At 41.7% G+C, this 14,250-nt stretch overlaps 1 protein-coding gene across 4 annotated transcripts in view; it reads left to right on the top strand.

Annotated features, from left to right (window-relative positions):
• LOC146990690 (rho GTPase-activating protein 6-like) overlaps positions 1-14,250 on the top strand; it is a 64,101-nt gene that overhangs the window by 34,263 nt on the left and 15,588 nt on the right. For all 4 annotated transcript variants that reach the window (XM_085797280.1, XM_085797272.1, XM_085797299.1 and 1 more), the window contains exon 2: positions 13,915-14,074. In XM_085797280.1, the coding sequence (XP_085653406.1) occupies positions 13,915-14,074 (160 nt within the window). The remainder of the gene's footprint in view (positions 1-13,914; positions 14,075-14,250) is intronic.

Raw genomic sequence — 14,250 nt, 5'->3', positions numbered from 1 at the left:
TGGTTTCTGGGCGACCTTAGCAACGCAGCTATGCCAAAACTAGCCAAAACTGTTAAATCTCACATTTCACTGCCTTGTGTTTTCTCCCAGCACAGTGCATATGCATCTCAAAGTACCCTGAAGAAGAACAGAATGAGAATATTAACACTAAACATGTGGCTCCAGTCCGCAAAACATACGAGAGGTTAGAAACTTCCATGAAAGGTCAACAAGTCAAAAGCGTAGGGCCGACATCAAGCATCAAGCCATCTGTTTTACTGCGTCGGTGTGTCTCCAAAGGTCAAAGGGCAGGCTTCCAAGTGTTTCTGTGAGTGTTTTTTTCTCTAACAATGTGCATGTGTTTTGTACCAACCTGTGTCACATACTGTACAACCTCACAGGGAATGTCTTTGTATCAGATAACAGAATCATCCATGACATAGACATTCAGAGCACTGATGGAGGAGGAGTTGATTTACATCATTCACGTGAAAGAAATCCAGTGCAGGAGCACAGTTACTGACATGAAGCTACTGTCCACTACTCTGCTCTTCTAACATCGTGACAACTGATGTCCCAAAACACAGACATCTCTTTGTGGTTCTTCCTGCCATGTCTCCACGTGCAGTGACGGCTGCAGTTTATCAAACTTGTCGAGTTTAACCCACAGTGGTCTCTAGTAATGGGTGGCTACTCAAACATCTATATGAGCGTATTATCCAGGGATTTATTTATGCATCCTAATTTGAGGTACAAACAACCACAGAAGCAGACAATTTGCCAGTGTTGTGTACATAACTGGCTCCACTGTTTTGGAGCAATTTGTGTTTGCAGTTTGTATGATGAGGGATTATAGCATGTGCAGCAGTGCAGCAAATGTAGATTCAGGTAACCTCAACATCAGAATAGAAAGCTGCCTCAGCGTTTCTGAAACTGCACTGAGGTATTTTTTTTTCTTTTTGCAAACAAGTAACTTGAAATAAGTTTCCTCGTTCTCAGTCTGAGTGATGATGATCTTGTAGTCACGTCTACCTGAAGGTGCTCTGTCCACTGATTATTAGTGATTGTGTTTGCAAAGCAAGGCGAGCGTAAACAACCTCAGAGAGATAGGCAGATAGATGGAGACAGATGGACTGATAGAACCAAAGCCAGACAGATAGAGACAGATGAGCTGAGAGGCAGGAAGGCAGGAGTTTCTTTCCAGTTTGGCGACATCATCGAGACTTGATGAAAAGGACTCAGATGAGGAATAACTCAGATTTTTGTGACAGGAATAACACAGCTGAGATAACACGCACCGTTTAGCACTGCAGTGGGTGTGTGCATTCATATGCCTGGTATGTAATGTGTGTGCCCATGCATTTAACTTGTAACTTGTGTTTGTGCAAGGACTGGTAAGAAGTGTGACCCTGGAGTTCAAGGCACCTTTGACTAAGGCTGGATCAGCTGCCAAAGGAATGTGGTGGTGCACACAAGCACACATGCCCATTACATCGTGGCACACTCACTATTTACCTTCCAGTCTATTAGAGTCTATTAATATTCCTCCGCCCCTCTTCTCCCCTCCTTCTCTATCTTTTCTCACTGGGAGTACAGCAAATTAGATTTCATGAAACAAGCACCAGTTACAGGAGGAAATACTGTAAAGCTATTTTTATCATTTACATCACAGACACAAACACAGGTTTACTGCTGTTTTGTTTCAAGTTGCCACAGACACCTCAAAAAACACATCAGTTAATCTTATTCTCAATTAATTTTGGTAAAAGTGTTTAATTTTCTTAATTCTCTCCTAACAATTGAACCAAACTAGACATAAGCTGACAAATGAAGAGTGAACGAAGAAGCTAAATTGATGGAAAATCCTCAGGGTGCGTTATCACCCTGGTGACACTTGTTTATAAAAGACGATGAGAGTATGTAAACAGGAAAAGTCCCTGTGTGTGTATTTCTGTGCGTACTGACAGTCGATAGCTGAGTGAGGATGTCCACGTGAGGATTGATGGATGAGTGGATGAATAACTCCATCCATCAAGGCTTAGGTGCTGTTTGCTGTGTTTCACCTTTGCCTTGGTGCATCCTCATGCAATTAGTGCATCAGTGCATCTCTGGTATGTTATTTCTGCACATTTTGGTGTAATCATACGTTTGCCAGTCAGGTTACAAATTGTTCCTCTGCCACTAAAGTGAACTATACGCTGTGAAATCTGATCCTACATGGTTCTCTTCAGTTCTCTGTTAACTCACATGTTGTGTTGAGTGTATTTTGGCATCTATAACTACCATTGTCCAAAGTAACACTTTTTTTGTTTTACTAATGGGCTTTTATTGTTTAAAAAGTGTTTTCAGAAGCACAGGGTACCAGATGTGTATCAGACCCACTCTGCAGCTCGTATTAAAACAGTGAGAACAGTAAAAGTCATTCCTGGAAAGTGTTGAGATGTTTTGTGTAAATTTCACTCTCGTCTGAGCCGATTGTTTTTTTCTTGAAAAAGAAACCCTTTCAAAATGTTCTTGCATCTGCACCTGGATCTGGATCCATGTGAAACACAAATTGCTTGGCCTCTGGCCAAACATTTCACCTGATTTGATCAAAATATTTTGCAAGTGGTTAGACTGATTGTTTCAGGAGAACAACCAAAGCTTTTTAGTTTTTACTTGTCTGAGATTCTTCTCCAAAGAGACTGAATAAGATGCTTTCTGTGCACCTTAATCCTGTTGACCATCATCATGTCTTTTCTTTGGCTCTTGACAGTTAGGAATTGAACACTTTCCAAAGGGCGTGGTGGTAAATTAGCAATTTGGATTGTCTAATGATTTTTGTTCCATGGACACAAATTTAGAACATGAAGTTTGAGTGAGGAGGGTGTGGATGATCAAACTGCCTCCTTTCCATCCCTACTCTCTCCTTTTCTCTCTTTGTATTTCAAAATTTGACTAAGAGGCTGTTGAGTAAATTTTGTTGTCATCAAGTTTCATTGTTGGATCCTGTTTAAACTTTGTGGTAGAAGCTTTGTTGATGTAGTTCCTCAACTCTAACCACGAACCAAACCTACACTAAACAGACCCAGTGAGAAACACACTTGGCTGGAGTTTTGATGGCTCATGCGGAGCAGCGCCAGTGGGGAGGTGATAAGTAGTTTATCGTGTTCATTAAACAGCCCATTAGCACTTATCAGCATCTGTTTAAAGTGTTCTACACCTAGTTATTGTTAACACTTTACAGCACACAATCATCCGCACATGTGGGTCAGTTGAAGGTTGGTTGGTATGCTGGGCAGGACAGGACAGCGGCACTGGAGCGCAGTCTTCTTTCTCTTTCCGCTAGGAAATCAATAATAGACCAGCTGACCCAGCTGTGACCTGTGTTACACGTGCACACAGCATGCACTCGTACGCACACAAACACACTGTCACATCCACTGTCCAGGCAGAACAAAGCATCGCTGGGCAGTGACGGGTGTGGCGTGGGTCTCCAGGAAGTTACACTTGGCTAAGGCTTCCTGGGGTGAAACGAGGCTGATGGTTTTCAACGTTGATTCAATTACTTTTGAGGTATTTCTTTGTTGTTTTTCACTGGTTTACGTCATAATTCTTACTGGTCAGCTCTTGTCTGCATGATATATCTTCTTCTGCACTGTAAATTTCCATATGGAGAAACAAACAAACTGGGGAACCAGTGTAAGATATGCTGAAAAGGTCTTTGGCCAGAGTCAAACCCATGATGTGCAGTCACAAGCATGGAGCATAAAGGAAATGGTCTTCAGGTTTCAACCATCAGTAGCCCTCAGGGGGCTGACAGCTTCCATGTCTCAGCCCGGTCATACATTCCAGTCCAGTCATGGATGGCTCTCAGTCTCCATCAGAAGCTGCAAAGTCAGTCCCACCCCACCCCCTCCTACAGGAAGAGAGAGCCTTGGGGATAAAAAAGCAGCCCTTTGTGGGTTAAAAAACAAGTGTCATGTTGTTGTGAGCGATAAAAAGTACAAAAAACAGACTTAAAAACAACAGCAACGAGGAGACTGCTTTTCTTTGGCCAGACTTGGTGTCGTCAGACTCACAAGAGAGATCTATTTCCTGACGCCTTTTACACGACTGCAGACTGACCAAAACATCGTTTTTTTGCACATCTTCCGAGCAGCTCTTGCATCTGTGCATGCAACAACTTCCCCTGCACATACATTGTGTATTTTCTTGCTTCACTTTCTTTCCCCCACGTGGAGCATATGTCTGCAAATCGTTGGGACATATGTGAGGCATGTGCGCACACGTTGCATTTAAGCCGCATGTAAACTCTGCCATGTGCCTCGTAAAGTGACCACTGCTCTGTCATCTTCATCATCAACATCATCCGGATTGTGAGGAGCAGACCAGCATGTTATAATCCCTGCTCTTTAACTACCTCACAGGATTAACTAAGAGGCAGGGGGAGGTTGGCACCCATGTGGAAAATAAAGAGTCTTAAAGAGACTTTGCTGTGATCCTGCTGTGTTAAATAGATACGGTGGAAGAAGCACAGAGGGAAAACCAAGGCAATGTGCTTTGCTATTGTGGGATCAAGTTCTTGCTACTGGCATGAAAAACAAACTTACTATTCTCTAATAGGATCAACATGTAATCTTGCACACACTTACCACCATGACAAGTAAAGACGGAGGTGTTAAGTCAATGCAAGCACACTCTGATCTGTTAGAGTGGAAGGTGTTCAGGCTTCCACAATGCAGAACAAAGAGTTCAGATGCAACAGTTGCATTTATCATGCACAAGAATGTGCTTCAGAAATACTTCAGTCAGATGTCAGACTTATCTTAAACCCCACTTGTAACCCAGTTTCCTCAAAAGATACATGCACATCCTACATGTGGACCAGTATATGTACACGGACGTTGCAAAACCAGCCTCCAACTGTAACGTCTACCAGACTCTTTGTGCTGAAATTCAACAAGCTGAGAACAATGTCAGGCTCTTGACTAGAAAAAAAAATGAAGACAGCTGCTGTTAAACAACTGACAGATTGATGATGCTAGTTGTTTGGAATTAGAAACTAATTGCCAGACATTCTGGAATTCATTATCTGCTTTTGGACATGAGGGAGCATTTCAGGTTTTGGTTGTTTGGATGTGTTGAATTCACACTTCAGAAGGAGGGAGTTAGTGTGTGTGTGTGTGTGAGTGAATGTGTGTGAATGTGTATGTGAGGAAACAGCCGAGTTACAGCTTTACATCTGAGGCCCGACGTGTTTCAGCTTTTTGGCACCGATGCCAGTTCTAATCTCTGAGTCTATTTTTTACAACATTCCAGGATTGATGGAGTGGCACATTATTTCTCTGGGAGTGGTTTCTCTGAATACTATGTGAGTGTGTGTGTGTGTGTGTGAGAGAGAACCCGTTCTCACGGTGCTGACAGTGGATCGCTCAGACTGCAAAGGGTTCGATGGGAACGTAATACCCATGGGGCTACTCACACAGCCATTTTTACTGATCAACAGATAAACTGCACACACACGCGCAAACACACATGCACCTAGCAATTGTATATTTATATCCATGGATTTAGGACAATCAGCAAGGTCATAAATATCAGGGGTGACCTTATTAAGTCTATTTTGCAGCAGATACGGATACCTATGAATTTGATTGATCAATCTACAGCTGATGCCGATCAATGTTTGCAGAGGGTTTATGTTACATCCATCTGAGGCCTGTGGCATTGTGACTACACCACTCTTCTGTCAGTCAGTATGAACCACAAGTGATCAGTTTTCTGGTGATCGGAAAAAAGAAGCATTAGTCGTGATCTATTGATCGTGTATTTTCCATACAAACCAGCCAATCAATAGAGGCTTTCAATAATAAACATGTAAGAAGAACTAAGAATAAGCAAGCTAGATTTTAACACTTGAAATGTAAAACAGAGTCTACTCTGACTAATACTCCCCTAAGAAATAAAAGGATGAATATTTGACCAAATAATGAATCAACTAGTGGAGACAACATCAGCAGATACAGCAGTGATGTAAATATTTGTCTGCTGCAGCTCTGTGATACATGGAGGAGCTCACGTAAGCCACACAAGACACACTCTGAATGCTGATTGCTCAATCTCAGCCACTGACGATGTCATCAGGCCACAATCAGTTTAGTCTCAGTTCAGGTGGAGCCAGCGCCGCATTTTTCCACTTCTTTATGCAAAAATGAACATGATCAGCACCCTCCGTCCCTACACACACATACACCAATCTCCTCAAGTGTCCCATGCAGGATTAGTAATCATTAACCAACTTCATTAGTTCAGCCAGACAGTCTTGTCAGAGGGACAGGAGGAGAATTAACTGTCTTGTATGTAGTTAAGATTACACGCATTGAAATTAAACGCATTCCTTGGATAGGGCTTGGTTGGTGTGTGTGTGTGTGTGTGTTGAATGCTGGGAGACAAGATATTCACAGTAAAGTCATAGATACAGACAAGGGTGCAGAGGAAAAATTGAGATGTTGTGCATGTTCTTCATTTGTCTGCATGTTTTGTCATAGCACAGTCTAATTAAATTAGTGACGCTGAGATACTGTCTTTAGTGCAAAGAGAAAAACACTGTTTTCATTATCCATGAAAAACATGTAGATGATGTCAAGTGGGTTTTTCAGAGTGTCTGAAAAGATTCCTCAGTCTACACACAATAAATTACTAGCAGTGCATCCGAGTTGCAATGTATATTTGTGTTAATATGTTGAGTTTCCAGCTTATATAAAAAACTAAACACACAATGTTGATTGGTGTCACAGAGCTGTTTCCTGTGAGAACCGACTATTAAGTCCTTAAAGGCAAAATCTGTGTGCAGAACGAGGACACTGTTTAGAGACATTGGACTGAAGCTGTAAAACTGGGAGGAACAAAGCAGGATTTTGAAAATCCCTCTGTGGAAATTGGAGATGGGGGAAGAGGGCGCAGAGAGGGAGATAAAGCAGGATGCAGAGAGGAATAAAACAGTGAACTTATCCAGTGTTTATAGTCTGGCTCCAGGACCCTCTCAAGCAATTTCAGGGTTTCCCAGCACGCCTTGCAAGCAAATCATTGGTTTTGCAAGGCAAAGTTGCTGTCCTCTCCCACAGCTGCACTCTCTCTCTACCTCGCCCTGGTTTCCCTCAATAGACACGTCACTCCCTGTCTGCAGCGCTATCACATGCACAGTAACATTTAAAACATTCCTGACTGAGGAACGGTGGCTCATAACAGGACGCAGGAGTTAAATAATCACCAAAATTTAAATGTGGAGCTTCACACTTCATGCTGTGATGTTTCACCTCCCACAACTCACTTATATATAGATAAAGAAGTGTGTTGCATCACGACACAGAAACAGAGAAGAGATGCTGTGACATAAGTGTTACATTTATGCCTAAACAGTTGTGACAACGTCTGAGAAAAAAACCCCCAAAAAACATGGCAGATGTATTCTTGGCCAGAAATGGGGAAAAGGTTGGAAGTCTGTGTACAGACTTCAGATGTCTCAAGTTTCTTTTTAGCACAAATATGCGCACACACACACACGCTCAGCCTATGCGTAAAGTTCAGTGTTTTAACAGGAGTGTTGTGTCTCTGACATAAATCCAGTGACAGCTGATAGAGAAATACTCTGACATATTTTTGGATGTAATCATTGGTTGCTCTGCCATCCACAGTTTGCTTCGAGCCAATACCACACACACACACACAAACCACACACACAACCCGCACATAACTTTAACTTCTCCTTCCACTATCAACTGTAGTGTTGATACAATACCTGATTTTCATTGCTTTTGTGGCTTACGTAACCATTATGCAAGATCCTAAGTCTTCAAGGTCGGGCCTCATTATTGCTGCGGGCCCTCCATATTAATCTGTCTTTAAAATGTTTGAAGTTTGCCCGAGGCTTTAGAAGTGCCTGCCAATGATTTTTTTTTTTTTTTTTTTTTTTGGGGGGGGGGGGGGCTCGAGCACACACTCCAAGTTGCTCATTCTTGTGACTGAGCCAGGGAGCACTCATTAAATGCAAAGGCAGAAAAAAAAACAATCTGGAGGGAAAGCTGATACCCACATAGTAATGCTGGCATCCCCAGCCTCGTGGCTTCCTTTCCTCTTTTTGAGGGGTAGCCTTCCACAGCCAGCCAGCTCCATTGATCTGCACTGTTAGCATGTCAATAAAGTAACAATCTGGTAGTTTAATAACTGCTGTTGTGAACTAACAGTGAATTATGATTCCTGAAATACAAACAGGAGATGTAACTGCACTGGAGCCAAGTTTTATATTTGAAAAAACAAACAAAAACAATCAAACAAATCAATCACCACTATAACATACCGAAATATCACTTCTGACGTCAGAATGTGATCCTCTAAGGAACACGTTGATGCATGCTGACACACTGGAAAGGACAAACTGGCTTAGAGTTGTGTAACTTTGCTAAATTTGTGAGTGACAGTGAGTTTTATTCTCCTCTGATTTAATGGAGGTTGATTTTATGACTCATTCCTACTTATGGCCAGATCAGTGGTGAGTTCCGCAACCATAATGCAAATTTAGCTTTCATTAAGTTTGTACCATGAATCGTTAACAATAGCAGGGACAAATGAAACGTCATAGTATCAACAGCTCCTCCACAATAACAGTTAAAGTCAACACTTAAGCACTTAAATCTAACAATTTGCCTGTTCTGATAGGCTCCAGTCATTCATGATGTGATTTAGAATCAGAAAACAGTGGAAAATGACGATCACCAATCCAAACCTATTCCATTCCCTCAGATATCATTTCATTTCAAACATTGATGATGAAAAGCAGATCAACAGTAGTACATCGCCACATTCAAGAAGCCAGGAACAATAAACCTTTGACATTTTTACTTTAAGTTAATGATTGCAAAAATATTGTTTAGCTTTCAATTGATTTCAGTTCTGATTAATGTGCTGTAAATGATTTCTGTTATAGCAGCAGCAGGTATGTGTAAATTCCTGCTGCTGTTTTTTTGTGTTGGAATGGATGGTATGGTAATCACATTTACAGCTGTAACAGGTTGTTTGCCTCACATAATTCTCCATCTGAACGACATGCCGTACTGGAGGCTGATAACCTCACATTTTACAACCAAAGATAAGCCTGGTATCACTGAATTACTTTCACATTGGGTTATATAACCTGCAGTAGATAACAGGGATCTATAATCTGATGCTTGTGCCCCTCAAGGCAGCATCAGGGACGGCCCAAAACAGCTGGAGAAGCCTATTAATTGTTGTGTGTGTGACAGGTACATGTACAAACATGCAGACACACGCGTGCACACACATATAAATGCACACCAACAGCACTGGCTGACAAGTGAGGGTGGTCAGTAATTACAAGCAGATGTGAACCATGAGGAGGTTCCAGGTCAGCGAAAGCAATCTATTACATGCATGCATGAAGCCAACCTGTAAAAGACAAGAAAAAAAAATTCCTCTGGGTCAGTGTTGTGGTACATAAACTCTGCTCAAGGGTCATTTAAACGCCAGCTTCAACAGAAAAGAAAAAAACAACAAACTAAAGTACAATGTGGAAAATGTTGGACTGCTCCTTTAGTGACTGTAAGTATTGTGCAGATGTTGTGTTGTAGCGATGTTTGCATGTAGCATGTGTCTCTCTGAGTGGCTTTTCACCCACTGGCACATCTATAATTGTTATTACATAACTTGTTGTCACTGTATTGATGCAGTGGATGTAACATGTTGCAGTGATTACAGAGACGTGCACATCTTATAAAGAAAAACTGAATAATGTATCATTTGTTATGCAACCATGTTTTTATTTTTTTTGTAAACAAGATTGTGAAACTATTTGATCGTAAATTGAGTATGCGAGAATTTAAAATTTTGTCTTTTGGATGATAAATGATAAACTGCTGGTGCTCGAGTAAAAACTGGAGGCTCACAAAACACATTAGGATTCATGGTTTGGAAACAATGAATCACTCTGTCATTAGCTGCTGTCAAAATGTTTAGAAATGTTCAGTTATGAGTGGGAGTGGGTATCTAAATGACTGTTGGGGCAGAAAAAATCCCTCAGTTATAATATTCCAGCGTTTGATAGCTTTATTTAAGAAGCTATTACATGATATCACAATAAAAAAACCATAGCTCTCCATGCAATACTTAATTCTATGATTTATGGGCTTTATTATAGGTTCAAAACTCACTGGAGTCCTGCAAAATTTTCACGCAGTTCATTGCACAAACCAGCGGATTTAAAGCTTTCTAGCAGATTTTTTTCTCTGCAAAGAGGATTTGCTTCATTGTCTCCATGTACTAAGTATATTTCCTACAGCACTTGAAAGCAGCATGTGTATGAACATGTTTCCTCTTTCAGTCACATGTGTGTGACCAGATGGGGAGCAGCAAGTTTTGTCAATGCGTTGCCATGGCACTGCAGACCAATAATGATCACTTAGACTCAAGTCTCATGGTAAAAGGAATATTGAGCTGAGTTATTATTGGCTACATTTATATGCGTGGTGCAGTCGATGAGCAGGGTCAATGGCTCTCAGCTCTCTTTTGTACCTACGGTGTATTAATAGATACTATTAGGATGCAGTTTGTGTGTCACATGTTCAACATGTGGTCGTCACCAGGTCAGCTTGACGTAAAAGCCTCATGTTATTCACCTTGAATTGGGAGAGATTTATTCCAAGCATCACAGCAACAAGTGTCCTGCTGCCTCTGTGTGCGTCTTCCAGGTGCGTTACCATAGTAATATTTATCTAACTTCCTGGCCCTTTGGTTTTTCTGTGTATGCGTTGCCACGGAAACTGACATATTTATTTTTTTGCCTGTGTGTGTGTGGCTATATTGCCATTTGTCCCTTTTGTCTGAGACAGAGCAGAAAGCACATGCTGCGGTGCGCTGGATGCCGAGTGAGCATTAGTCATCTAACTGCATGGTGCCAGTCCAGTCAGCACAGTCATTACTCTTTCCAGAGGAACATCTGCCGCATATAGGAACACAAAGCAACCATAACAATGACAACATAAGTCCTGAATCCCACTACACAGCTTTACATAACCTTTTATATAACATACATGTCTCATCAAGCAGTCACTTGGCTTTGATGAACTACTCACATGAGTAACTTTATATTCTTTTGGCCCATGTATCTGGCACTGTCCCATCCTTCTCTCCTGCAGAGCATATTCATGATTTACACTCATTCATTCCTTCTCATGCTAAATCGGTTTACAGTGGAGCAAACTGGCAGAAAATGCCATTTAGTTAAACTTGGGATTATTGATTCGATCTGTGCAGCCATTCCAGCAAACATCAACTCTGTGTGTGTTTGTGTACTGTACAGTATGTGTGTGTGTGTGTGTGTGTGTGTGTGTGTGGCGGGGCGTTCAATAGCTCTAATAAATACAGGAAGAAAACAGATGATAGCAGCTGTGTGAAGGCTTAGCAACCAACTATATTTTGGAGACAAACAATAGCAGTTAGAGGATTGTGACAGTAGCTCTCAGGCTATTTAAACAGTGTTGCATCTCAGTAGGCATTCACGTCATACTGAGTCAGAGAATATCATAACATAGCTTGTGCGTTCAAAAGGCTTCACATTAAGCATATATGAGCAGGGAGTGGATAAATGCATCTATTGGTGGTCTACTAACATGTAATCAAATAAGCCTCTGTGGTGTTGTCTATCTCATTAAGGGGTCATTCATGATCTAATCATGCGTGTGTGCTTTGTAGCTTATTAACAGCACTATGTCATAGTGACAGGCAGTTACGTCAGGGGTGAAAAATAAGATTGAGAATTGATGAGTGGATGTCTGCTGATTTCTCACTGAGGGAGCGAAACAAAATAAAAAATAATATCATTAATCATGAACTCTTCATGACTTCAATGTAGCGATCAGCTTTAGTGTTTGCGTCTACTAAAGGCTTGGACGTCTGACTAGGTAAACTTGGCCGACAGCTCGTAACGGCTCGGAGGCCAAACTGCATCCTAAATCAGTGTTCTTTGCCTCATTAAGTGCAGCGTTAATGTGGAAAAAAGGCTTGTTCACAGCTTACATTTCTAACTTTCCACACGTTCTGCAAGTCCGTTGAATCCCCCCGTCTTTAACGACAGACGTCACATGTTTGGTTTGCAGAAAATGCAACTGCATTCTTAGTCAGAGGTAATAAGACTAAATGTGATGCTCTGAAAACATAACATGACTGCATATCACATAAATAAGATTAAAATGATGGACGGTTGTTGCAGATGGTGTCTTCTTGTATCACCAACTAATCATATAACACAAGTTAAAAATCTGTATAAGAGTCACGGCCTGTAAATTTAAATAGTTGCCCCTGCCGGTCACACAGGCTTTCAACTCACTGTTTCCAGCTTGATACCAGGATTTAGTCTGCCCCCTTCCCTCTCCTGTCAGCATTCCACAGGCTTCACAGGCTGACACTTCAGAACTGAAGCTCATCCATCCCCTTCAGAAATCCTGCTGGGCAGAACCAGCTCGAGCGCACGGAGAGAGGCCTCTTATTTTAACTTTTCCAACTGTTTGTCTTCTCTTTTACACTGTGTGTGTGCGTGTGTGTAAGTGTGTGTGTGACTGCCCCTCAAGCTGTGTGTGAGGTCAAGCGGGAGGGAAAAGGGCTTCTTCCTCCAGCGATAAGGAATGACATACACACACAAAAACACACACAACTGTGCTGGATAAAACGCTCTATTAAAAAGGGCCAACATGCAACTTGGTTTCTGGTGTACTCATGACAGGCTCATTTGCACACATACAGATCCACACACACACACACACACACACTCAGGTGGCTCTCCAGGCTGCCTATGTTCACATCTTGTTTTGCTCCCCTGGCTGAATGATGGCTCTGTTGCTTCACTGCACTGAGTGGGGTCAAATAACAAGAGGTGACAGCGGGAGGCAAGACCTCAAAATATTGTTGGGAGAGGTCAGAGGTATGAAAAAGCAAAGTCATATTTTTGACATTAAGGTTCAGAGAAACACATTTTTCTAGAAGATGTGAAGAACCTTTCTGTTTATAAGATAAAAAAGGTGATGTAAATGTTTTGCAGGAGTAGCAACAGACACATTAGAGTCCACTTATAACCCCTCTGTCTGGATAAAGCATTAGATAAATTGGAGGTATGTCTCCTCTCTTTCCTTTTCCCTTCTTCCTTAACCTCTACCTCTCCCTGACCTCTTCCCTTAGTAGACACAGAGGAATGCATGACCAGAGATTCAGATGCCTCAAATGTTCATCAAAGCCAAAGCGGTCTCCAGCTTTCCAGCAAATTCATTACCATTCATTTCAGTTTAATTCCACCTTGATCACGGATTAAGCCAAAGCTGCAAAATGAACCCTGTCTGATGCAGGAAGAAGACGTTGTGTGATGACTCAGACTGTTTTCTATATGCTTTGGTCTTCCACAAACCACATCTCTTCTTCCACATATGCTTTGCATTCGTAATGTTAGTTTATGTGAGTGAAGAGCATATTGCAAATCCATCAGTGGAAGGGCACTTCACTGCTGGAAGATGTCCTCACTTGCTCCTTAGAGAGATTCTTCTTCCCCAGGTCTTACTGTTTATCTTGCCGTCCAGGCTACATCAATGTTATACATTTAGTTTCTCTTTTATCCTCCTGTTGTAAAAGTAACATCAGAGTTTGCTTAATGTTATTTTTTATGTTTAGATTTTACTGAACATAATCTACTGCCAATTGTATCTTTCACATCATGACTTTTTCAATAGTTTTCAGTCGGGTCGGGAAAGAGAATATCTATTTTTTGCTTTTCTAACCTTCAACTTTCAGATTCTATGTATTGCTGAAGCCACTTTACCATTTCTAAGACAAACAGCAGTGAAACAGTAATGTACATGACATGAGAAGTCATAACACCATCTGTCTGCTCTTCCCCAGGGTGATTTCACCTGGAGCAGCCTGTCGGGGCGGAGCGTGCGTCTGACCCCGGTTGCCATCCAGAGCCTGTCGGAGCTGGAGAGGGCCAGGCTGCAGGAAGTGGCCTACACCCGTTTACATCAGGACTATGACCTGGGATGTCAGATCACCATGCCAAAAGGTGGGAGCCTCAGTGTGTGTGTCTGCAGACCTGACTTTAACAGTGTTGTGGAATTTTTATGCACATTCTCCTGATGGATGGAATTTACTGCTTCAACATAACTCAGATAGCATCAGCTCGTCAAAAACCTGACATTTATGTTTTATAAGACTGTTAACGGTGGCCTCTGTTTCTGA

This window comes from Trachurus japonicus, chromosome 2, assembly GCF_045865225.1.
Source record: "Trachurus japonicus isolate A0001 chromosome 2, Traja_1.0".
NCBI classification, from domain to species: domain Eukaryota; kingdom Metazoa; phylum Chordata; class Actinopteri; order Carangiformes; family Carangidae; genus Trachurus; species Trachurus japonicus.
This window is presented reverse-complemented; position numbering and strand designations above follow the sequence as displayed.